General features: G+C 41.7%; 1 protein-coding gene across 1 annotated transcript in view; it reads right to left on the bottom strand.

The window, feature by feature from the left end:
- ap1m1 (adaptor related protein complex 1 subunit mu 1) overlaps positions 1-23,545 on the bottom strand; it is a 29,311-nt gene extending 5,766 nt beyond the window's left edge. Inside the window, exons 1-10 of the mRNA XM_076293801.1 lie at positions 23,347-23,545; positions 8,717-8,873; positions 8,353-8,420; positions 7,745-7,875; positions 5,499-5,646; positions 4,707-4,833; positions 3,809-3,951; positions 3,482-3,553; positions 3,127-3,285; positions 2,726-2,851 (exon numbers count right to left, since the gene is read on the bottom strand). Of these exons, the coding sequence (XP_076149916.1) occupies positions 2,726-2,851; positions 3,127-3,285; positions 3,482-3,553; positions 3,809-3,951; positions 4,707-4,833; positions 5,499-5,646; positions 7,745-7,875; positions 8,353-8,420; positions 8,717-8,873; positions 23,347-23,388 (1,173 nt within the window). The 5' untranslated portion in view covers positions 23,389-23,545. The remainder of the gene's footprint in view (positions 1-2,725; positions 2,852-3,126; positions 3,286-3,481; positions 3,554-3,808; positions 3,952-4,706; positions 4,834-5,498; positions 5,647-7,744; positions 7,876-8,352; positions 8,421-8,716; positions 8,874-23,346) is intronic.
- Positions 23,546-23,794: the final 249 nt, after the last annotated feature.

The following is a 23,794-nucleotide window of genomic DNA, read 5'->3' as shown; positions in this document are numbered from 1 at the left end:
GAAAAATACGGAAAGTTACGAAAGCCTTATTTTTGTTCATGTTCCTTTTTTTCCTTTTTTCATTTGAAGACCTCAGCTGTACCTGCCAAAGAGGCACTGTGCCGTTGGAAGACTCGAGCTCGGTGCACCTGCCTTTCCACTGGTGCAAGGTGGATGGAATGGAACAGGAGAGCCGTGGAGAACAAACAAATAGACACACACACACACAAACAAATAATCCAAACTAACAAAAACCCAACATCCTTATCTATAATGTGTCAAGACACGACAGTCTACTACTGGGGAGCGCGGAAGACAGAATAAAAGAAAAAGGGAACATACAAAGTGTGGAGGGGGGGGGGGGGGGTCAAGAAGAGGAAATCAATTTTAAATGGGTAAATCAGTGTCTTAATTCGATTAAAACATGACTGACTTTTTCATAACCCTGCCAAAAGTCCTTCCCATTTGCTGGCAGATTGGATTAAAACAGTGGTTTTCTGCCCTTGATTTCCGTGTGGGCAGTTTTAATACAACTTATTACTCCACAAAGGAGGAAATTCTGCGCTCCTCCCTAGCTCATTCTCTCCTTAACGCGGGGAGAAAATAAGATCACTTCTGACTAATTATCGTTAAAAAACCAATGCAGAGCAAGGAGTTCAGCAGGAACGCAGGCACAGAGAGAGAGAGAGGGGCCCCTGGTCACACGCTGGGTCTCTGGACACACCGTCTGCTGTGTTCATGTTCCACAGGACAGGTGACATCTGACAGGCTGGATACGAGACGGCCTAATTCAGTCCTGGAGCTTTGATGAACTAGCTCTCCATGTCAGTGTTTGACATGTAATGGGCTTTTATGTGCAAGTTATGCTTAACACACACACACACACACACACACAGAGAGAGAGAGACAGGAGCTTATATGGAGTGATAGAAACACAAGCATACACACCTGCACACATATGACATACACATAAATCACAAGTTCATGCTCACTTTTGGAAACACTAATAACACATTCATGCCCAGGCTCACACGCACACACAGAGACAAGATGACTCAGTCCAGACAAAAACACACAGTCAGAGTGTGTTTCTAGCAGGCCGCAGTCAGAAGGTCCAGAGGATTAGGCAGTCAATTATTCGTCATCACTGATACATTCTTTGCTGACTTTTCTACACAAACCACTCAGGAACTAAGAGGCTTGCTCAATCTGTGACAGAGCCCAAAGAACCATATGGATTCTGTGCAGCATTGTCATCATGCCTGCACCATTCACAAGCACAGAGAGGAAACCGCCCAACAGAACTCACACTCTGACAACTGCTGACAAACCTGCCAGCAATGTGTGGAACTCTGAGTCCAACTCTACCTCAGGTCAACTGAGCATATGTGTGTGTGTGTGTGGGGGGGGGAGAGAGAGAGAGAGAGAGAGAGAGAGAGAGAGAGAGAGAGAGGGAGAGAGAGAAAGAGAGAGTACTGTATTTGGGTGAGTGTGTGTGTGTGTGTGTGTGTGTGTCCCAGCATGAAGCGGGTCGCGGGCAGTAACCTGAGCTGGAGTCCGCTCTTCTCCCTCTCCCACCTGCTCTCCACCAGATGTGGGTCAGAGGGGGGTCATTACACATTCACAGTCCCGTCCAAAACACACAGATCTGTTTACACCTTCCCGTCCTGGACACAAGGCACGAGGGGTATACAGTGTGCAGGTGCCAAGCAGGACAGCGCACTGGAAGAGTCTCCATTATCTCCACGCAGCTACGGGGCTTTCCTCCCAACATATAGATTATGCCCTGATGAAGCAAGCTAAAGCTTCATAAGTAACAGAAAATAGCCTTTGTGGTGGTGAAACTATACTAATCGCAAACATTGACTAGCCTGGCTAGCGCCACCACTTCTCAATGAGACGTGGTCTGGGAACCAAGCGTTCATTTTCTCGTATTTGAAAAAAATGCCCAGATCCGTTTATTGGGTGCCACGGATGTCTATCAAATGCGTCTGTGCATAGCTCATCATCGTCTTGCTTTCCCCCTTGTTCTGTGATTGGTCTCCTATCTCAGGCGAAAATTTGCTCCATGGTCTCCAGGCTGCCTTAGCAGCGTGAATCAAATCGCGCGCAAGGCAGCATGGGAACACCCAGGCTAAACATTGACCACTTTGATTTTCAGATTACCTCAACATCTCAGGAACACATTGGCAAAAACTGCACGACTATGTAGAGGACCTGCTCCGTGGAGCACGTTACAACACGGGCAGATTGATCACTCTGCCAGTTGCAATGGCGCCACCTTGTGTTTTGATTGGGAAGTGCTTACTCAGCCCTGATCACAACTCAACTGAGAGAGTCAACAAGACAGCATGCGGTTTGTGCAGGCAAAATTATTGGGATTAAATGTCCTCTTTATTATTCCCTTATTTTTCCAGAATGGACAGGGCAATCCTGAGAAAACGGCCCTTTAACAAAATATTTCATTGTTGGTCTACGTCTGTCCATTGTCTTTTTGACAACAAAACTGAGTCCCACTTTTCTTGTATACCATCTACACTGTAAGCCACAATTTATGGTTAAGGTCACGGGTTTGGCTTGGTTACGGTGATGAAGGTTCAGTAACTATTCAACAACGATTTTAAAGACTTGAATTTCAACAAACCACCTGTAATAGTCTCTGTAGGCAGACCGTTCAAGTGTTAACCAAAAAGAGTTTTCCTGCAGATGTGTAGAGGTGTGGGCACTGGGCAGAGCCCAGACTGACCTGGATGCCAGAGGTGGTGAAGTAGGGGATCTCAAACTTCACGCTGATGGGCGGCTTCCCCTCCTTATCCTCAGCCTCCACACTGGGCAGGCCAAAGTGAGCCCGCATCAGGTACTCCTTCCCACCCTAACACACACACACACACACACACACACACACACACACACACACACACACACACACACACACACACACACAAACACACAAACACACACACACACACACACACACACACACACACACACACACACACACAAATGCACACACATGAATACACACACACACAATCAACACGACCATAAGTTCTTGTTCTCTGCTTTACAGAACTCTGCGGTAAGTGCCGACCAAACATGAGGTCCACGGAACAAAACAATAATCCCGTCCATCAACCGTCTACTCACAGGGAAGGACTTGATGGACCAAACAATCTCACTGTTCTCTGGTACCCACTTCACGCTGCCCACCGTGGTCTTGAACTTGGGCGAGTCGGCATCGGTGGGCACGGGAATGTGGATCTCGACATTGTTGGCGGTCGAGCGCCTCTTAAACTGGCTCTTCGCCTGGGTGAGGAGAAAAGGACACGCGTGACAAGAAATACAAGTGCTAATGTCACTAAAAATACTAGTGATGTAATCAACACAATGAAAGCATTTGGAATAACTATTGTGGAGCTGTTTTTAACCATACGAATAACAAAATCTACACAGGAGAGCATTGTTGCTGAGCTGGGGTCAGTTGGTGCTGCTGAGGTCATACCTTGATCATGTACTCGATTCTGCTATGGGAGTGTTTCTCAATCACAGACTCAATCCAGATCAGAGGCTTCACCTGCAAGTCAGAGAGAGATGGATCAACCCTCAACCGCACACATCAATGGAGAGATGGTACGTGGTGAACCACAACACAGATGTCACAGGGCTAAAGCATGATTGCCACCTACTGGCACTACTCTGTCATTACAGGCTTCCGTTCTGATGAGTTGGGGACAATTAACACTCCAACCAAAACAACACTTCCAGCTCATGCATGTGCATGCACACAAAAAACAGAGCTAGGGCACCAAAGCGTGATACGAACACTCACGTGCGTGTTGAGTCGATACGACATGAGCTCAAACTCGCCGTCAGGTGGGATGAAGGAGATGGTGCGGTCGTTCTCAAAGCGAGACAGACGCACACACTGGTGGAACTTCACATCCTCAAGCTCCACGGACTTACTCTTACCACCTGGGCCACACACACAAACAGGCAGACACACACACCATCCTTAACTACCAACAGAATCATTGCTACTGCTTACCACACACACACACACACACCTCCAGAATTATTGGCACCTCTGCTAAAGTTGATTCCTTTTTCTCAAAATAAATTTGCTTCCCTTCAAGGTCCCTTCATCACAATAAATGACCAACAGATTATTTTATACCGGTTTTTAGTCAACTTTAGCAGATATGCCAATAATTCTGGAGGGTACTGTACATACGTACATACGTACATACATACATACATACATACACACATACAGGCCAAACCTTTGTTCATCTGAATGCTGCTTATATACTGTCACACGTTTGCTTCAGTAGGTATACTATCTCTAACATTCAGCATTACTACATCATCATATGATCAAGAAAATAAAATAAATAATAAACCTTTTTTTCATTAGCCATATTTGTGTTATTCTATATACACTCCATTTAAATGAGATAAGGTCAGTCTTGAGCTTATTTATAAAGTCTAAGGTCTTGAGGCTTGACATCATACAGATCTGTTCTGGAAGAACGCATTGAAACATTCTAATGACCACAACGTAAAAAAAAGGGACACCACGGTCATTTTCACTCCACAAATAGATTAATGTCCACTTAATTACTCCACTTATCTAAATGGCCTATGCAATGGCTCTGAATGTGAGGGCCATACGCCTGTCCCTATCTAGAGCATCTCTGGTGGACGTGAAGGCGAAGAGTGGAACTCACGGCCAGTGTTCTCAAAGAGAACCTTGTCGTTGAGGCCCAGACGCAGTTCTGGCATGCCGGACAGGAAGACGCGCATTTTGATGGAGCCCACGATCTCGCTGCGGAGCACGTTGCCATTGGCGCTCACCTGCGGAAAAGAAAACAGCCAGTTGAGTGCTTCCTTCTCTGGCCTTGTGGTTACAGCCTATTTAACGCTAAATAGTCATGTCAAATAGTGCAGCGTCACAGGACTGTTCAACTGTGGCACAGTGGATGCTTGTGCATACTGGTTTATGAATACCATTTGTGGTCACATGCTTCAAGACATTAGAAAGGCATTTTTACTGAGCACAGAAATTACTCAAATCCTGCACTATGGAAAACAGCCCAAAAGAATCACCATCTTATATCGCATTTAAATTACAGAGATGCTAAAAATAAGAGCAGGGCAAGCTGTAAGGCTGAATCATATTCAATATTTACATCTGAATCACCCCTTGTTAGAGGCTCTCATGAATCAGGCCATTGTTGAACCAAACAGCCACAGAGCTAAACATGGAAACAACTAATATTCTCAGCAGTCAGCAGAGCCCATTGAGTTTACTCCTGAAATGACTGTTGTTTCCACACACTCACAGGCATGCATGCACACACACACACACACACACACACACACACACACACACACACACACACACACACACACACACACACACACACACACACACACACAAACACAAAGAAACAGTCTGAGAAACAGGAAAGGTGCCATCCAAGAAAAGCAGAAGGGCTTTCTAAAAACGGTCTTCCTACCAGCAGGTTGACCGACTCGATGACGTCCAGGAACACCTCATTCTTCCTGTACTTGATGCCCTCTGACCTCCAGGAGACGGCGTTGGTGACCGTGGCGGGGGGGCGGGGAGCCCCCGTGTCCAGCTTGTGCCCCTCCTGAGTGATGTATCTAAACACACACACACACACACACACACACACACACACACACACACACACACACACACAGTCAGTGAGAAATAGACTGAAGTTTAGAAAGAAGAAAAGAAGTTTAGACTGATGACCAGAAACCTTCACAATGACAGGAATCCAGCCGACACACCGAGACTAACGGCAAAGACTTGGCATTCAGAGACACAACTCATCACTTCTTCTGAACCCCTCTTCACTGGGAGGGGGATGTTTGGAGCAGTAGGAAGTACGCCAGGAAGCCCTATTCACGCTACAATAAGTCAGTACACATAAGCAGTCTCAAACATTAAACAGGATAGCCAGTCAGTGTTAACTGTTGACTCATGGGAAGCACACAAATATGTAGGCGAGCTAATCTCTCACTGTGCACCTGATTTGCTACAGAGCAGGTACTATGTTTCTTTACTGAGACTCTTCTCCCTCTATTATCTGAATAAAATTGCCACCGTATTTTGGCAGAACTGGTGTGTTTTTAATGCAATCCAACAAAGTATTCACTTAGTAGCCACACTTTATCACTCCTCTTTCAAGGAGCATTTACTCCTTCCTCTGTTCTTTGGATTACAAAGACTCAGTAGACTCTGTTTGACCTTATGGGTCAAAGTGCAGCAGCAGAGCCTAAGGCTCCCTGTGGTCACAAGTCTGAATGTAGCAGAAGGTGCACACACATCCAACTTAGTACAGGTGCAGGGTAAAGTAGATCCGTGAAATAATGAAATGTACCCGCACACTGTTGCTGCTGTTCCCGAAGTGATTTATTACCAGTGGCAGCTGGTGGTTAAAAAAATAACGGAGGAAGGAATGTCTGCTTGATTGGCGTTAGTGGCAAATGTGAGGTTGTGATGGTGTTGGTGGCATATGTCAACAATAGAGTATGTAGGCCGCCTACCCAGACACATTTATAGCAGCAGTATGTACTATGTAGCAGGGGGGGGGGGGGTCTGACCTAAGGAGCTAGGCAAGCATGCAGCAGCCAGAAAAGTTGTGGGTTCAATTCTTGGCTTCAACCATTGTGCATTTGAGCAAGGCACTTAACCCCAAATTCGTTAAGTGGACAATGGACTTTGTAATATAATCTAAATATATAAGTCACTTTGGATAATAGTGCTAAATTAATAAATGTAAATGTAAATAAATGTAAATTTAGGTCTGGGAAGTCAGGGAAGATATGTAGGTCTAGTTATGAAATACGGTTTTCCAGATGTGAAAAATGACGGAAAGTCTGGAGGTTTTGCTCAGTGTAATATATTGGCAGAAAAGTCTATAATAATAAAAATAGACACTTGTTTTATAAAACCATGTAACTATTTACCATTAAAAATAGACCTTAAATGTGGCTATTTGTAAAATGCTATTGTTTTTAAAGCCAAATCGCTATAATTTAAAGACAGGTTGTAATAGCTAAGTGGGAATTTATGAAAGCATAACTTGGATGATTATAACAACGCATAACTATCCAAAAATGTTTTATCACCAAGTGAACTGTCCACGTATGTGACAGGTCAGCAGTAGGCTATGGCTGATTGTTTTCTGTGCTAACGTTACCAGTTAGCCATTAGTAGCCTATTTGTCTGACTATGTAGCATTCAGTAGCCTACACTAGCCTTACCGTCTTGTTTTGGAATATGAATTTTTGGAGCTGGTCTTCCTGCTTTGATAAACATTCATCATACATCAGTGTATTCACAGTGTATTTGAATGTATAAAAGATTTGAGATTGTCCTCTGATTCCATTGTACTGTTTATTTCACGAGCAAAAAACAAGCTTTCCGTTTTTTCAATAGCGATAGGGGCTGCTGTTGGCATTTTGACCTAGGGGAACGATTTTGTTCATTCAAAGTGTTAAAAATAGTAATATTAACAGTAATTTATCAGATTAGTAATTCACTTTATATATTTTTTATTTTTCTCTGAAATTTTAGGGAGGGTGTTCCTCCCTTTCCTCAATGAAGGAGCCTCCTCTGTTTATTACATAACGTTTTGACCAATGTTGGTCTTCGTACATTGGTCGAAACGTTGTGTAATACATATACTTTTCATTATTTCATAAGTCTGAATGTGACATGGCCACTCACTCCTGCAGGATTTTGCTGTCTGTGGTCTGCGGGTAGCCAAAGTCCATGAGCTCGTCCAGCAGCTCGTAGATGATGACAAAGTTATCCCTGATGCTCTCCTCCTCCAGCTCCTTGAAGTACTCTGAGAACACCTGAACAATGAACATGACCCATCAACAACATGAGGAGAGAGCAAGCACTTTCCATAACGATAAGGCCAGAGGTCTGAGAGCATCGGCCAGTGACTGGTGGCACCGCTGATATGTGTCTTAAACTTTCAATTTCATTTCATCAGATAAACTCGACCAGAGCTCACTTGGAGATCAATCCATACAATGCTCATGATGGGTGTCGACCATTTGAACATAAGTATAAAGTAGGCTATAAACACATCAACAAACAGATTTGTTATAGATGACCATGCAGCAAGAACACCTGTAACTAATATTTCAGACACCCCGCCCCCCACCCTCAACCCATGTGCCCTTGTTCGAAGCAGCTCGCCCTGTACTTGAGATGCATTGGGTTATGCAAAAGCACACAACGTCTCGTTCAGACAGCTGTCAGAAAAACAATAACTGATGATTTAGCTGCTATAGAGAAATCATTGTTTGAGATGATGGACTTACCTGCACAATCTTGTAGAGGAAGGAGAAGACCAGTGAAACACAAGCATTCTTTTTCGACGTAGCAACAACTGGAGACAAGACTGGTCAAGGAGAAACGGTTTTAGGTACAAGGAAACTATACGCAACTTTGTCTGGACAGACACTCCCCACAGCATGCTCTACTGTATAAAATGAGCCACACAAACACCTGAGGTTGCTTCTACACACAGCATCATACAGTTCAATTAACACAGTTATTGGATGGACTGTGTGTGTGTGAGTTTGTGTGCGTGTGTGTTTCACAAGGGTGAAAAAACAAAACTCCTCGGTGACCACTGATGGCCATATGCCAGTCTGATCAGGCGTGAGATGAAGATTAGGATACGGTAGAGGTTGTTGTGCTTGATCCACATGAAACGCACTGCTCCGTGGGCCAGGATGGGCGAGAGTGTGCCCTCCTCCTCCTTATCCATTAGCAGGGTCATGAAGTGCTCGATCTCAGACATGTCCACATCGCCGCGGTAGTTACGGCAGATCAGCACCTGCACACAGGAACAAGGCTGCTGCTTTAGAACTGTGAGGATTAGAACCCTTTAGCTATGACAGATCAGCACCTGCACACAGGAACAAAGCTGCTGCTTTAGAACTGTGAGGAGTACAACCCTTTAGTTAGGGCAGTAATGTTGGGAAACCACCTGCTGTCAACCTATACAGTACAAACATTTAATGGTCAAGCCATATTGAGAAGAACGTCTGTGTTCCATCCTACAAAGTTTGGTCAGGCTAGCGATACTATTTTTAAGACATTAATGCCAAAACATGGCTTCCAAGATAAGGCTCTTATTTTTAAAGTATATGTAAGCACCTGTAAAATCTGTTACTGCACTGTTTGATTTTTGTCACTACAATGACCACAATGCTTTGGGTTTGTCATGGTTGTGTTGTGTAGGAATACTGTACATGTCAACCAATCAAATGTCTTTGTTTGTTTGCTTTTATTTGAATTTTATACTCAGCCAATGATTATTTGTTATTTGTTTATGCCCGCGAAATCACAGGGAATGTGAATATTCCATCTCCTCAGAAAGGTGAAGGCTCGTCAGTCCGGGCCTACAGCGTGAAGAGAGAGGGTGTGCTTTGCGGTAGTAGCTGGTTTTGGGGAGACCATTGAACGTGTACTGTTCATAGGCCCTCAACTCCTTAGCTCGACGCCTGTTATCTCCTGCTGTGGAGAGGGACTCAATAGTTTGCCTCCGGTGCTGAGCCCACCGGCGGACCGTCCGCCCTGTTGTCGCTGGTGTCACATAGCTACGTTGGCTAGCTCAAGGCAGCTGCTAGCCTCGCGTCTGCAAGTACACCTCGCTGCAGTCTGCGGGAAGGCAAGGCTTGACACCAAGCCCCGCCCACATCCAACTCAGCCAATAATATTTTGAGCCTGGCTTTATCAGACAATCTGATTTTGTTTCTTAAAATGTATGCAAATTAGCTCATTTTTAATGAGATAAGGCCTAATTTGCATATTTAAACATTAAAATATAAAAAAACTTTCAATACATTTTTTTCCTAGTTTGACATGAGTAATCAACTGAGAAAGTTTCATGGTGATATCTATTATTATTTTTTACCCCATTCACCTGTAGCGTCACAACATATTACAGAGGTCAATGACCTCTATCTGACCTCAGAGGTCAAACTGAGAATGCCTCCAGATCTTAAATTAAAGCTTAGGTCATCAAGAACAAACCCTGAAAGTTTCATGCTTCTTTCATAAAAAGCAAGATCGTTGAGCTTAACAGCCCCACTTAGGGATGTAACGGTATGAAAATTTAACCTCACGGTTATAGTGACCAAAATTATCACGGTTTTCGGTATTATCACGGTATTTTTAAAAGTGTGTTCAATATGCACTGCACAAGCACTGATAGGCCTACACACGCTGAAATAGTTTCAAAAAGTGTCCCGTTCAGTTTTTCATGTTTAATTGGCTATGTGCTTATCGCTTAACTTACCCTACCATGACTTGGAGGTTGCTATTACTGTTATTTGGATCCAATGAGTGAGACCAGGCTTGGAATTTCACCATTCTGGGGGCAAGGCCACTTGGCCTTCAGTTGGGCATATTTGGTGGAGGGCACAAAGGCCACATAGGCTATAAAAAATATCAAAGTTGTATAGCCTATTCACTGCAGTAGACCTGCATCACTGTATGAAACATTACAAAAACATGAAACATGACATATTATATAGAACTGCAAATCATCTGAACATCTAATATTTACAGATATCTAGGCTATATTTAACATTTATTTTATATTTGGCCTGTTATGAAATCATGTATTGAACAATTTAAGCACAGTTCAGCTTTAACCCTTAGAACCCGATTGACGCAAAGTGCGTCAAAAAACACACCCTTTCTTCTCTGTTACATTGCTCCGGAACGGTTCATCGCAGCGAGATGAAACCTATATTGCACGACAGAGCAGAAGTGGGGCTTTCCAACGAGACTACACACTTGTCTGTACGATCAAGTATGAAAATTAAAAAAAATCATGAAATTAAATCAAATTGCATCATATTTACCGTCTATACTTCTCTGCATTCACCTGCACACACATTACTCTAGTTTGAATTACTCGCGAACCCGTGATCACATCGATATGGCAAGCATATCAGATGAAAGAGGGGGCACAGGGCTATCCATTGGTACCATGTTTATCGATCCTTCTGGCTTATAAAATCAGACGAAGTGACTGCAAAATAATAACGTCATGTACACAAACCAACGCTGCACACTCATTACTCTCGTTTGAATTACTCGCGGACCCGTGATCGCATAGATATGCCACGCATGTCAGATGAAAGAGGAGACTCAGAGCTATCATTTGATACCAAGTACATCCTTCTGGGTTATAAAACAGACGAAGTGACAGCAAAATAATAACTTCATATAGCTGGACTTACCCCATGTTTTTGTCTGTTCTTGTGGCAAAGCATGTTTATAATCCAATGCTATCATGTGTTTCTCTATGGCAAAGCATGTTCATATTCCGGTTTTGAGATCCTAGCAAATTCCTGCATGGCATCCAATTCAAGGCTCACATTGCATCCCAATTTGTTCAACAAATAAACACCTTTTTTGCCTTTACTTTGTTCATGGCAATGCAGTAAAGAGTTGAGAATTATTATGACTGCATACACACAGGCACGCAGGCTAACACGCAACCTCGGGTCAAGTCAGGTCAGATCAGTTCGTGTCACAGATATGGAGCGCAGAAAGGTCATTTTTCATCACTAAATAAAAAATGGCATTTATTTCCGTAAATCACACAGCAAATATTTCTGTAAATTGCTCAGCCCCAGAGTATCCCTCCAACATGGCAATTATATTGCCCGATTCAGGACAGTCTGCCCTACACACACATGAAATGCATGTAGAGCTGTGAGCTTGCAGTGGTGAGATACATGTCGAAATATAAGAATTTTTATAATACACTTTTTATATTTTAATTCTTTAAAAATCAAAATAAAATCAATGCTAGTATTAATACATGAAATGATGGCAGATCTGAATAGCCTAAACTCTCCTGAAAAAAACAATATATAATATATGTGTGTGGCACTTACAATGACCAGAATAAATCCTTATGAATAAAGGTAGTGAAAATGCCCTAAAAACAGCTTAGGGTTCTAAGGGTTAAGAAACTCAAATAGCCTAGATGCATGCTTAGCATTTTGTGATCTACTTTCACAAACTCTTAGTCAGCTGTCCTCTGATTTACCGATATATAGGCGATATTTGTAACATTTATTTTGTATTTGGCCCGTTATGAAATCATGTGGAACAATTTAAACACATTGTAAAACTTAAAGCCCAAATTTGGAGACATCCATGCATGTCGAAATGTACTGCAAATTCAAAAGTGGATTACTCTGGAACGGCTAACTGTACAGGGGACTGCTTTACACCTTTATGTTCGGTAAGGTCTGCTGTTTATTCTGATATATGGTTTGTCATGTGTTAAACGAAAGGTTCGTGAAGTATTGCACCGAGAGGAATGGGTAGGGAGATGGACGAAAACCTTCAGTAGAATTTATGATTAAATTTAATTATATTATTTACGTTTCTCGCGAACCGTTCACCACAGCCATTCGCGGCTAACATCGTTTAAAAGCTGAGAAAAAGCTCTTTCATGTGATACTTGTGATGTCTGTGTGATGAGTAGGCTACTTCGCGAGTAGTTCAACTGAGAAGAATAGGTGAATTTAGACGCACTTTCTTTCCTGCGCTGTCACTTTCTCCACTGCGTAAAAGAAATTCATTCAGGGACATCACGGCCAACGCAAGGGGCAAAAACGTGGCCGCCGTGAAATTCCTACCCTGAGTGAGACCAAAGTAAGTGTTCGAAATAAAACTTTAGGCTACTGTGTTCTTCTGATAACGTGAGTGGAATGGATTTAATGTGCACGCAAACATAAAAAGACGCAGAGTGCAAATGATACAGTGCAAGTTTTGCGGTGAAAATGTTCCGCCTTTTAAAATCAGGTCTAATCCAATTCGCAGTTAAAACCATCAATTAGACAACAGAATCAGTAGGGTACCAATTTTGCTTCATTGTACCAGGCCTACTGTAGCTGGGAAGGATTAAACACACGGTTTCAACACCGTGATAATCAACCGTGATAATTATGATATTTCAAAAGAAAACGGTAATTGTTATCGTCAACATTTTTATCACGGTTTATCATTATACCGGTAATCGTTACATCCCTAGCCCCACTATATAGCCAGTTCAATAGACCATTCAATATAACTGGCTAGACCGAGTATGGTGGCGGTGGCAAACTAGATCTGTCTTCTAAAATTCTAAAATTATTTTCATGCTGCGCGAACGTAACCCTTCAGTTGCATGTCTGATGTAGCCTGCCTGTAACTTATAGGCTATGCCTAGTATGGAGCAGTGTCCACGGACTTTGCTAATAGCACTGAAATTGGGCAGCGTTATGGTATCACGCGGTATCACGCGACTTTAATTTGTATTTTTCCAGTGACACTGCAACGACGCTGCAACAACACAAACAACCGGTAGATGTCTCAAGTGAGCAGGGTGTCTCGTAAAAAAAATGAAATGGAGCCTGGAAAACCCTACACAGACTTCACTACAGACTTTAGCAGACTGGTTTAGAAATAATTTAATAGCCAGAAATATGCCTGCCCTGCCCTAATAAAGAAATATTTTGTTAGCGAGTGAATCCCGTTTGCAGCCGTACAAGAAACGCAGGACAAATTAAACATTCTGGTTTTCTCCGAGTGCAACGACGATAGACAGACATCATTTGGACAAAATATAGAGCATATTAACCTCCGTTGCTCAGCCAAATGCCTTCCTGTTACGTCCTGTTATCACGGAGTTACAGGCGATAAACGATTTTTGATGGTCACAAGTTTACTCCATTTGCGGTTTATTTTTTTGATTATTAAAGAGTGTTTTTCATTTAAAGGTTTGACTTCGTGCTTATTCAGTAGAGCATTTGGTGCTCTTCCCAATCCCAGACTTTCACATTGCATGTTTGTTTGTAATGGATGCAACCGCGAGATAGGCTACGCGTTGGACGGCAATGAGTTGTTAACAGACATGAACCAAAAGACATATAGCCCAGCAGCAATCTAGGGACTGTTCGTTATTTATTGAAGGGGCCACCGGAGAAATTTTGAGTGCTTCAGTCAAAAGTTGCATGACCCTCCCTTGCCTGCTAGAAATTGTTCAATGACCCTCCGACAGAATTGTTAAAAAAGACATGACCCTGCCAATTGTCGCTGTCTTCCGCCCGCGCTGCTTTGCGCCACAGCTATACACACTGTGATAACGTTCTTAAATCAATCTTTCCCGTGAGCTTGCATGCTACCAGTCCTTCCTTTTCAAATGTGTTGCGCCTGTTCACAATTTCACAAATAATCATATGTGATTAATAATATGACAAATAATCCCTGTGCACGGGGACCGAAACAATGCATGCCAACTTTTTCCGTGTTTATCACGTATTTTAACTTTCCCCCACTGTCTTGCCGTTTTAATGTTTACCGTAGAATATCCCATATTTTAATACTCTCATAATAGCCCTGCCGTCGGGCCTGTCTCTGTGTTGCCCTGTTGCTACCCCTTGCCCTTCCAACGAAATTGATGTCTTCAAATCATCGTTTTCCTTGCTTGAAGGCGAACTTACTGTACGTTTTGTATCATTTAAATTACAAAGTAATTGTGTTGTAGAAAATTCATTTCTTAAGAAATACTGTTCAAATACTGTTCAAAAACATTTGATGTTGTTTAATTCATTTATAAATGGTGCACTGTCACTTACCTACCACCACAAATAGAATTCAATTCTGTGGGAAACACTGTATGATAAACTAATAAATGCTCGGCGGGCCGGATTAAAGTGCGTGGCGGGAAAGCACTGAGCATGTTTGGAGCACTCGTTAAAACAGAGTTTAGATGTTCTTCTACTCAGCCAGTGTACTCTACTCCACATTTCTATGCTGTTACAATAATTTTCCACATGAAGTTGTCCGGCCACAGTGTCACGCCCTCTTTTGTGACATACACTATTGGACAAAATATATTATGCAGGCGTTACTTTTGGAACCACCTAAACATTATGTAGACAAACTTTGAGCAAAATCTGAGGCGGTGCGGTAACCATTTTCCTGAATTCTGTCTGATTTGACACTGAATGACCTAAGAGCATAAAATCCCCAACCAAGAATGTACAGCTTAACAGCTTAGTCACGAGACAGGCCTATGAAGCCTCCAGCCTGAAGTTTCTCATACATCAGCATCAGTCCTGCACAATACAGTCATGCATACTACTAAAAGAGAGACTCATTTCTCACAGAGTTGTAGAAGAAAATGCTTGACAGTTCTGGTTTTTGCAGACATGTGTAGAACTGTTACATTTACTGGTCACATGACTTGGTTGTATTTGTGCATAATGTACATTAGGCTAGCTCATTTGTCGGTCAGACACATTCTCAGGACATCAACATTGTATCCTGACCCCTGAGAAATTCTCTATATTAGCAATGGTCATACACAAACAGATAATATGTATAACTGATTTCAGCTGAGCCTTAATATGTCACATCTAGGCTATATAATGTCCTATCAAAAGAAGGCACTACTTACAAAGAACTGCGGGTGTATCTGGTTGAGTCTGGTTTGAGAATGAACCACAGCACTAAAACAGCTCTGGTTGTGAATAGAATAGAAACTTTAATTGCCACACAACAATATTGGGGGTATTTTTTCAGGAGTTCAGGAGTCTAATTGCTGAAGGGTAATTTTAATTGCTTAAAATTGCCATTTCACAAAGTGTCCATATTGGTACTCGATCTCAGTGCAGCCTGTGACACTATCGACCATACAATTCTTCTTCATCACCTAGGTAGCAGAGCAGGGGTGGGATCCGGCCCGCGGGCCGCAGTTTGCCCACCCCTGACTTAGAGGCACAGTTCTCAATTGGCTTTCCTCCTATCTTACTGGAAGATCACTTTCTGTTCCTATTGGCAATTTTACATCTGATGTAGTTGACACTTTGTATGGGGTACCTCAGGGGTCAATTCTTGGTCCTTTGATTTTCAATCTGTATGCTCCCACTTGGTCTAATTGCTCAAGGGTAATTTTAATTGCTTAAAATTGCCATTTCAAAGTGTCCATATTGGGGTACCTCAGGGGTCAATTCTTGGTCCTTTGCTTTTCAATCTGTATGCTCCCACTTGGTCTAATTGCTGAAGGGTAATTTTAATTGCTTAAAATTGCCATTTCACAAAGTGTCCATATTGGTACTCGATCTCAGTGCAGCCTGTGACACTATCGACCATACAATTCTTCTTCATCACCTAGGTAGCACTTAGAGGCACAGTTCTCAATTGGCTTTCCTCCTATCTTACTGGAAGATCACTGTCTGTTCCTATTGGCAATTTTACATCTGATGTAGTTGACATTTTGTATGGGGTACCTCAGGGGTCAATTCTTGGTCCTTTGCTTTTCAATCTGTATGCTCCCACTTGGGCCTATCATTCAGCAGTACAATATTTCTTATCATTCATATGCTGATGACACACAATTATATATCGTAACACCCCCAATTATCACCACTTTTGTTCAGAAATTCTAAAACAACAATGTTTTTTAACACTTCAAAATAACATTTGCTAAATGAACCTTACAATCTGGTTTGGTTCTTAACGGGAGCATTTACTGCCTGAAATATCCGATTTTGTTTACCACGCTCGGAGTTATAGTGCTGGCCTGATGGGTCGCCTATTTACGCCGTTGCAACAGCACATGAACGGTTAGACCGAGAATTCTCGTCATGAAATGAAAATGCCACTTGAGCTCCAAGCGGTTGTGTACAGCGGTAAAGCGGTTGTGCCTTACAACACTGTTTACAGCTCTTCGAGTCAAGGTAAAATGTAATTTTTGGTACATAGCTAATTTAGATACACCTATGGTGTGGGTGGTTGTGTTTCTTTAGGAGTCTGCCGTCTTGGTTTGTATATAAATGGATATTAAGTGACACATACACGCAAGATGGCGGAAATACGGGACCGACGGTAATAGGGGGAGTTCCGATATCTGTTTCTTCCAATAATCCTAGTCCAGTGAATGACCTCATCCAATGCATTTCTGATATTAAAACTTGGATGGCCCAAAACTTCTTAAAGCTTAATCATAATAAAACAGAGATGGGTCATTCCACATCAATTCAACCAGGGCAGGCCCACGCACTTAGGTGGTTAGGTTAGGTTCTGAAAAAAATTGCCAGGTGTACCAACCCAGGAGACGCACTGTAAAATTATTTTTATGTAAGAGCAATACTTTCCAAGATACAGCCAGTTTTACAGGGGGAGGGAGGGGGGGGAGGGTGTTGATTTTGTTCAGCCTCTTTTTTTTGTCAAAGTTCACAAGCCCATAGCATAAGAACTAAACCATGTAGGAGGCTCAAATTGTGCATGCTAGTACATAAATAGGAATATGTATGTAGCAAAAGCGTTTGGTCTGGATGATTCTGCATGGTCATAGCTGTCCCTCAAAGTTGATCAAAATTTTATCTGAGTTTTTGGCTGGGCTCTGTTTAGGCCTTCAGAAGACATATTTGTACACAACAAATGCTCCTAATTTATTTTCCTTATTTAGATAAGTAGAAACACTCTCACAAAAAGCAATGAAGAGAAAATAAATTCCTTCAGGATCTGAACAGCAGACCCTAACACCTTGTGGGAATATACAAAGATTTTGTTTTGTATCTTTATTCTCCATGATTAAAAACATCAATTTGACTCTTATGCAAATCTTTATTTTTTATTTCCCACCCTGAACATGGGCAAAATGCACCATTGAGATCAATATGTTTTGTATAGAGTAACCACAGTTGGCACTAAAATCACTGAAAATGAAAAGGATATCCCCACCCCTGCTCAGGTAATCACGTCAGAGCAGAATTTGCCTTTGGTTATACTCTTTACATCAATGCTATACAACACACAAAATGCACCATTGAGATCAATATGTTTTGTATAGCATTGGTGTAAAGAGTAAATAACCAAAGGCAAATTCTTTTTCAGAATTTTTTGAGACCTAAGTGCGTGGGCACTGGTTGAATTGACGTGGAATGACCCAGATTCTTTTAGTAGGTCCTAAGGTCTTGAGACGTCAATTTCATTCATTGCTAACTCCCCTGTCTATAAAACCGTGTGAGAATGTCAGAAATGTAAACTTATTTTTGTAAGTATTTGGTATTCAATTATTTTTTTCCTTTACATACTGAAAATCTATATCTATATATATACACTGAAGTACTTTCACATAGATTTTCGAGTGCCTACTAACTACTCCACATACCATTTTCATCCTATGAAAATGACCGAACACAACCTCCCTTTGTTTAATCCTTAAAATCGTCAAGCCCATAATATGTGGAGAGCTCAAATATTGGTGCAACATTAATGAAATATAGTATGTAAAGAAAAAAATAATGATTGATACCAAATGCTTACAAAAATAAGTATATACTACCTTTAATGTTACTCTTTCTGCACCTTTTTCCAAATCTAGGGCCTTGTAGAAATGAGAATCCCGTGCAAACTTTTAATGGTCCAGTTATAATGAGAACATGTTTGTCTTCCACCCTACAAAGTTTGGGCTGCCTATGAATAATACTTTTCATTATATTAATGCCCAAACATTGCTTCAGGCTGTAAAGCTGAAGTAATTTCAAGGGCTGAAAATAATATGAAGACATAGGATTTGAATAGAAATATTTTGGTTTTGGGACCCGTTCTTGATATAGACACCGTTTGAACAAAATCTGAGACAGTGCAGCAACAACCTTATCTGATTTGACACAGAATGAGCCTATTATTAGCTTTTTCTAATTGCAGAGTTCCCAAACCCAAACACATCTTCCTCCTGGTCCTTTGACTGTATTAAAGCATCAAGGTCAGCCAGGCATAATTTGGAAAATATGCAATCAGACAACAGCATACAAACAGATCTTTCTTCTTTCTCCCACCCACTGATTAGATCTAATGACCTCTCTCTTCTGGCCACATAGCCTTTGATCCCGCCACACATATATGGTTGTAACCATTACACATACTGCCTATTCAAATGAGAGGCATGGATTATTGCAGTCGAAGCACAATACATCCCTAGTCTTATCTACCTTATGGATTTCAGAGTCTGTACTCACCTGCCTTACCTGAAATATGTGCAATTTAGGATGTAAACTCTGATTTACATGTACGTTGGGAAACTTGTTGTCTTTACAAGGTTTTGTTTGACTGCCAAAGAGGTGGCTTCATGGATAAATTGATTTATTTGAGATACATAAGCAGTACCTAAACATGGATCAATCACTTACACTGGGTGCCTAAAGGATAAGTAGGTTATGGTACGCAGAATCACACCTTATTTAGATATTTGGGAATATCCAAAATCAGGCACCAATAAACACATACCTTCAAACCCAGAGACACAAATGCCCATGCATCATCTGAGCATCAGGTGTGCAATAAAAGGCCTGATCACTGTAGGCTAACGTTTTATAGATGTAGACGCCCTCAATAAAAACGGGCATTGCAGGCTAGTGTTAGGCTACTTTTATCAACCTATATTACAGTTATCAATGCAGCGCGTGTTTAGGGATGTAACGATTACCGGTATAATGATAAACCGTGATAAAAATGTTGACGATAACAATTACCGTTTTCTTTTGAAATATCATAATTATCACGGTTGATTATCACGGTGTTGAAACCGTGTGTTTAATCCTTCCCAGCTACAGTAGGCCTGGTACAATGAAGCAAAATTGGTACCCTACTGATTCTGTTGTCTAATTGATGGTTTTAACTGCGAATTGGATTAGACCTGATTTTAAAAGGCGGAACATTTTCACCGCAAAACTTGCACTGTATCATTTGCACTCTGCGTCTTTTTATGTTTGCGTGCACATTAAATCCATTCCACTCACGTTATCAGAAGAACACAGTAGCCTAAAGTTTTATTTCGAACACTTACTTTGGTCTCACTCAGGGTAGGAATTTCACGGCGGCCACGTTTTTGCCCCTTGCGTTGGCCGTGATGTCCCTGAATGAATTTCTTTTACGCAGTGGAGAAAGTGACAGCGCAGGAAAGAAAGTGCGTCTAAATTCACCTATTCTTCTCAGTTGAACTACTCGCGAAGTAGCCTACTCATCACACAGACATCACAAGTATCACATGAAAGAGCTTTTTCTCAGCTTTTAAACGATGTTAGCCGCGAATGGCTGTGGTGAACGGTTCGCGAGAAACGTAAATAATATAATTAAATTTAATCATAAATTCTACTGAAGGTTTTCGTCCATCTCCCTACCCATTCCTCTCGGTGCAATACTTCACGAACCTTTCGTTTAACACATGACAAACCATATATCAGAATAAACAGCAGACCTTACCGAACATAAAGGTGTAAAGCAGTCCCCTGTACAGTTAGCCGTTCCAGAGTAATCCACTTTTGAATTTGCAGTACATTTCGACATGCATGGATGTCTCCAAATTTGGGCTTTAAGTTTTACAATGTGTTTAAATTGTTCCACATGATTTCATAACGGGCCAAATACAAAATAAATGTTACAAATATCGCCTATATATCGGTAAATCAGAGGACAGCTGACTAAGAGTTTGTGAAAGTAGATCACAAAATGCTAAGCATGCATCTAGGCTATTTGAGTTTCTTAAAGCTGAACTGTGCTTAAATTGTTCAATACATGATTTCATAACAGGCCAAATATAAAATAAATGTTAAATATAGCCTAGATATCTGTAAATATTAGATGTTCAGATGATTTGCAGTTCTATATAATATGTCATGTTTCATGTTTTTGTAATGTTTCATACAGTGATGCAGGTCTACTGCAGTGAATAGGCTATACAACTTTGATATTTTTTATAGCCTATGTGGCCTTTGTGCCCTCCACCAAATATGCCCAACTGAAGGCCAAGTGGCCTTGCCCCCAGAATGGTGAAATTCCAAGCCTGGTCTCACTCATTGGATCCAAATAACAGTAATAGCAACCTCCAAGTCATGGTAGGGTAAGTTAAGCGATAAGCACATAGCCAATTAAACATGAAAAACTGAACGGGACACTTTTTGAAACTATTTCAGCGTGTGTAGGCCTATCAGTGCTTGTGCAGTGCATATTGAACACACTTTTAAAAATACCGTGATAATACCGAAAACCGTGATAATTTTGGTCACTATAACCGTGAGGTTAAATTTTCATACCGTTACATCCCTACGCGTGTTATTATGACCGCCGCGCAGCGAAGCGGCGGTCATATAGGTTTAGTCAGATTTTTTTTTCTTTTTTTTCGCATGCCCAAATTTCCGTCAAGGATTCCCAGGACACTGAAAGACCGGGGTACACGAAACTTGGTGGGCATGTAACCCCACATGGATAGCATGGAACCATCGTTTTTCGTTTTGATCTGTAGCCCCCCCGCTGGACTGGACCCTCCGAGAGGAGGGTAGGGCAGACACAGTTTTCTGTGAATATCTCGAGAACCGTAGGGTTTAGGAGGACCATTTTTTTTTGTATGTTGATCTCAAGGGGCCATGTCAACCCATTCCATAACCACTCATTTCATGTATAGCGCCACCTAGTTAAACACAAAAAAGTAAAAATGAGGTGTTGTAATCGCCGGTATCTGTGACCTAACATAGTCAAAACTGCACGAAATTGGAAGTGTAGGATCAATATGACACCCTCTGAATGCACGCCAAGTTTCGTGGAATTCCGTTCATGGGGGGCCACACAATAAATTAATTTATGTTACTATACACCAACTGGCCTGTAGGTGGCCGGAGACAGTTTTCTGTGAATATCTCGAGAACCGTAGGGCCTAGGAGGTCCACCTTTTTTTTGTATGTTGGTCTTAAGGGGGCATGTCAACCCATCCCATTACCACTTATTTCATGTATAGCGCCACCTAGTTAAAAATTAAAAAGCAAAAAATTAGGTGTTTTCATCACAATTTCTCTGGCTGACAAGGTCAAAACTGCACGAAATTAAAAGTGTAGGATCATTATGACACCCTCCGAATGCATGCCAAGTTTTGTGTACTTTCGTTCATGGGGGGCCTTACAATAAAATAATGTATGTGTACATTTAGTGACGTAAACCAACAAGGATTCCCGGGACACTGAAAGACCGGGGTACACAAAACTTGGTGGGCATGTAACCCCACATGGATAGCATGGAACCGTCATTTTTCGTTTTGATCTGTAGCCCCCCCGCTGGACTGGACCCCCCGAAAGGAGGGTAGGGCAGACACAGTTCTCTGTGAATATCTTGAGAACTGTAGGGACTAGGACGACCATTTTTTCCGTATGTTTGCCTCCAGGGGTCATGTTAACCCATTTCATGTGCACACATGTGCACAAACAGATACACACACACACACACATACATTCACAGTAATCATACGTATGACATACTCAAACAGTAGACATATGTACGCTTGCATGCACAGGCACATACGCAGGCACACACAGAAGCACGCGCGCGCACACACACACACACACACACACTGACATAACATAAACATGTACATGCACACATGCACACAATTCAAGAATTTCTCAGAATTATGAACAGGCAAGATGGAGGTGGGGTTGTATAAAATGAATTTTACATGTGAAATCTGAACTAATCATGTTTTGGTACTTTTTGTCTAGCAGATACCAGTGAGAATTGAGTGTGGATAATGCAATTTAGTGAGACAGAATCATATAGGCCTTTCAGCGTGATTTATTTTTGTGGAAAAAATGTGCTGGACTGGGCGGCGGTCATATTTTGTACCGCTCTGCGGTACATCTAGTTCAACCTCTTTCTAGCAGGTGCACCAATATGGAGCATCATGAATGACTGCTAGCTGGCTATCTAGATAGCAGCTGCTAATTAGATACCAAAAGTGATACAGGTGATGGCAAATTAAACTCACTTCCAATGAATGTCAAGTGACAAGCCAATTCGTTATATACGGAGTTATCATGCAGTCCAGTCAATACTACTAACATCCTGGCTACAACCATCATGCTAAACGTAGACAACCTAGATGCCTAGATTACGTTAACAGGTTGGCTGACGTTGGCAGTGTCAACACAACGCTAGCCAGCTACCTAACTAGCACGCTAATGTATGTCAACGTCAGCTATCACACTTCTCGCTATCGATAAAATGTTCAAAATAATGTCAGAACACAGATGCGTGTTTAACTCGATACACGTAAAATAGTGTCATTTTAGAATGGTAGTCTATCTTCTAAACCATGCAAGTGAAATACATCATTGCTGAAATTGTCTGACCAGAGCGTGAATCCATTACAGACGGCTATCGTAAATGCAGGCTTTTAGAAGCTAGCTGCTTAGCTTAGCGATATATACTATTAGCTTCTTGTCAACGTCCCGTTATCTTACCTTGCCTTTGAGATCTAACACATATACGGCACTTGCCGACATCTCGGGCGTCTTCGTTCGCTTCTTAACGAAGCGATTATAGTAACTTTGTTAAATGATATCTTGTTTTTAAATACCAAATATCTCGCCAAAATGGACCATCGAAGTGTTTCTCAAATATTTTTAAATCCTGTTTTTTCTCAATGAGGAAAGAGATGCAACCGGTTTTCTTCAGCTGACATTGCGTGTAATTCCAACCAAAAGCCTCGATACCGCCGTCCATCGTTTTGGAATGAAAAGTGCATGTAAACGATTAGGGCACATCGACAGATAGAGAGAAGAGGTTAACACTTCCCAGACCCAGAAGACTCAAATGTTTTTGTTATTCTTATTTTGGGAAATGTAGAACTAGGATTCATACTGGCACAAGAGGTGCCATATGGTATTTTGGGGAAATTTGGGATTAATT

This window comes from Alosa pseudoharengus, unplaced genomic scaffold, assembly GCF_046254945.1.
Source record: "Alosa pseudoharengus isolate Yale_2024_CS ecotype anadromous, Long Island Sound unplaced genomic scaffold, YU_APseudo_1.1 YU_APseudo_1.1_scf_2, whole genome shotgun sequence".
NCBI lineage: Eukaryota > Metazoa > Chordata > Actinopteri > Clupeiformes > Clupeidae > Alosa > Alosa pseudoharengus.
Note: the sequence above shows the minus strand (reverse complement) of the source record. Positions and strands in the feature narration are given on the sequence as shown.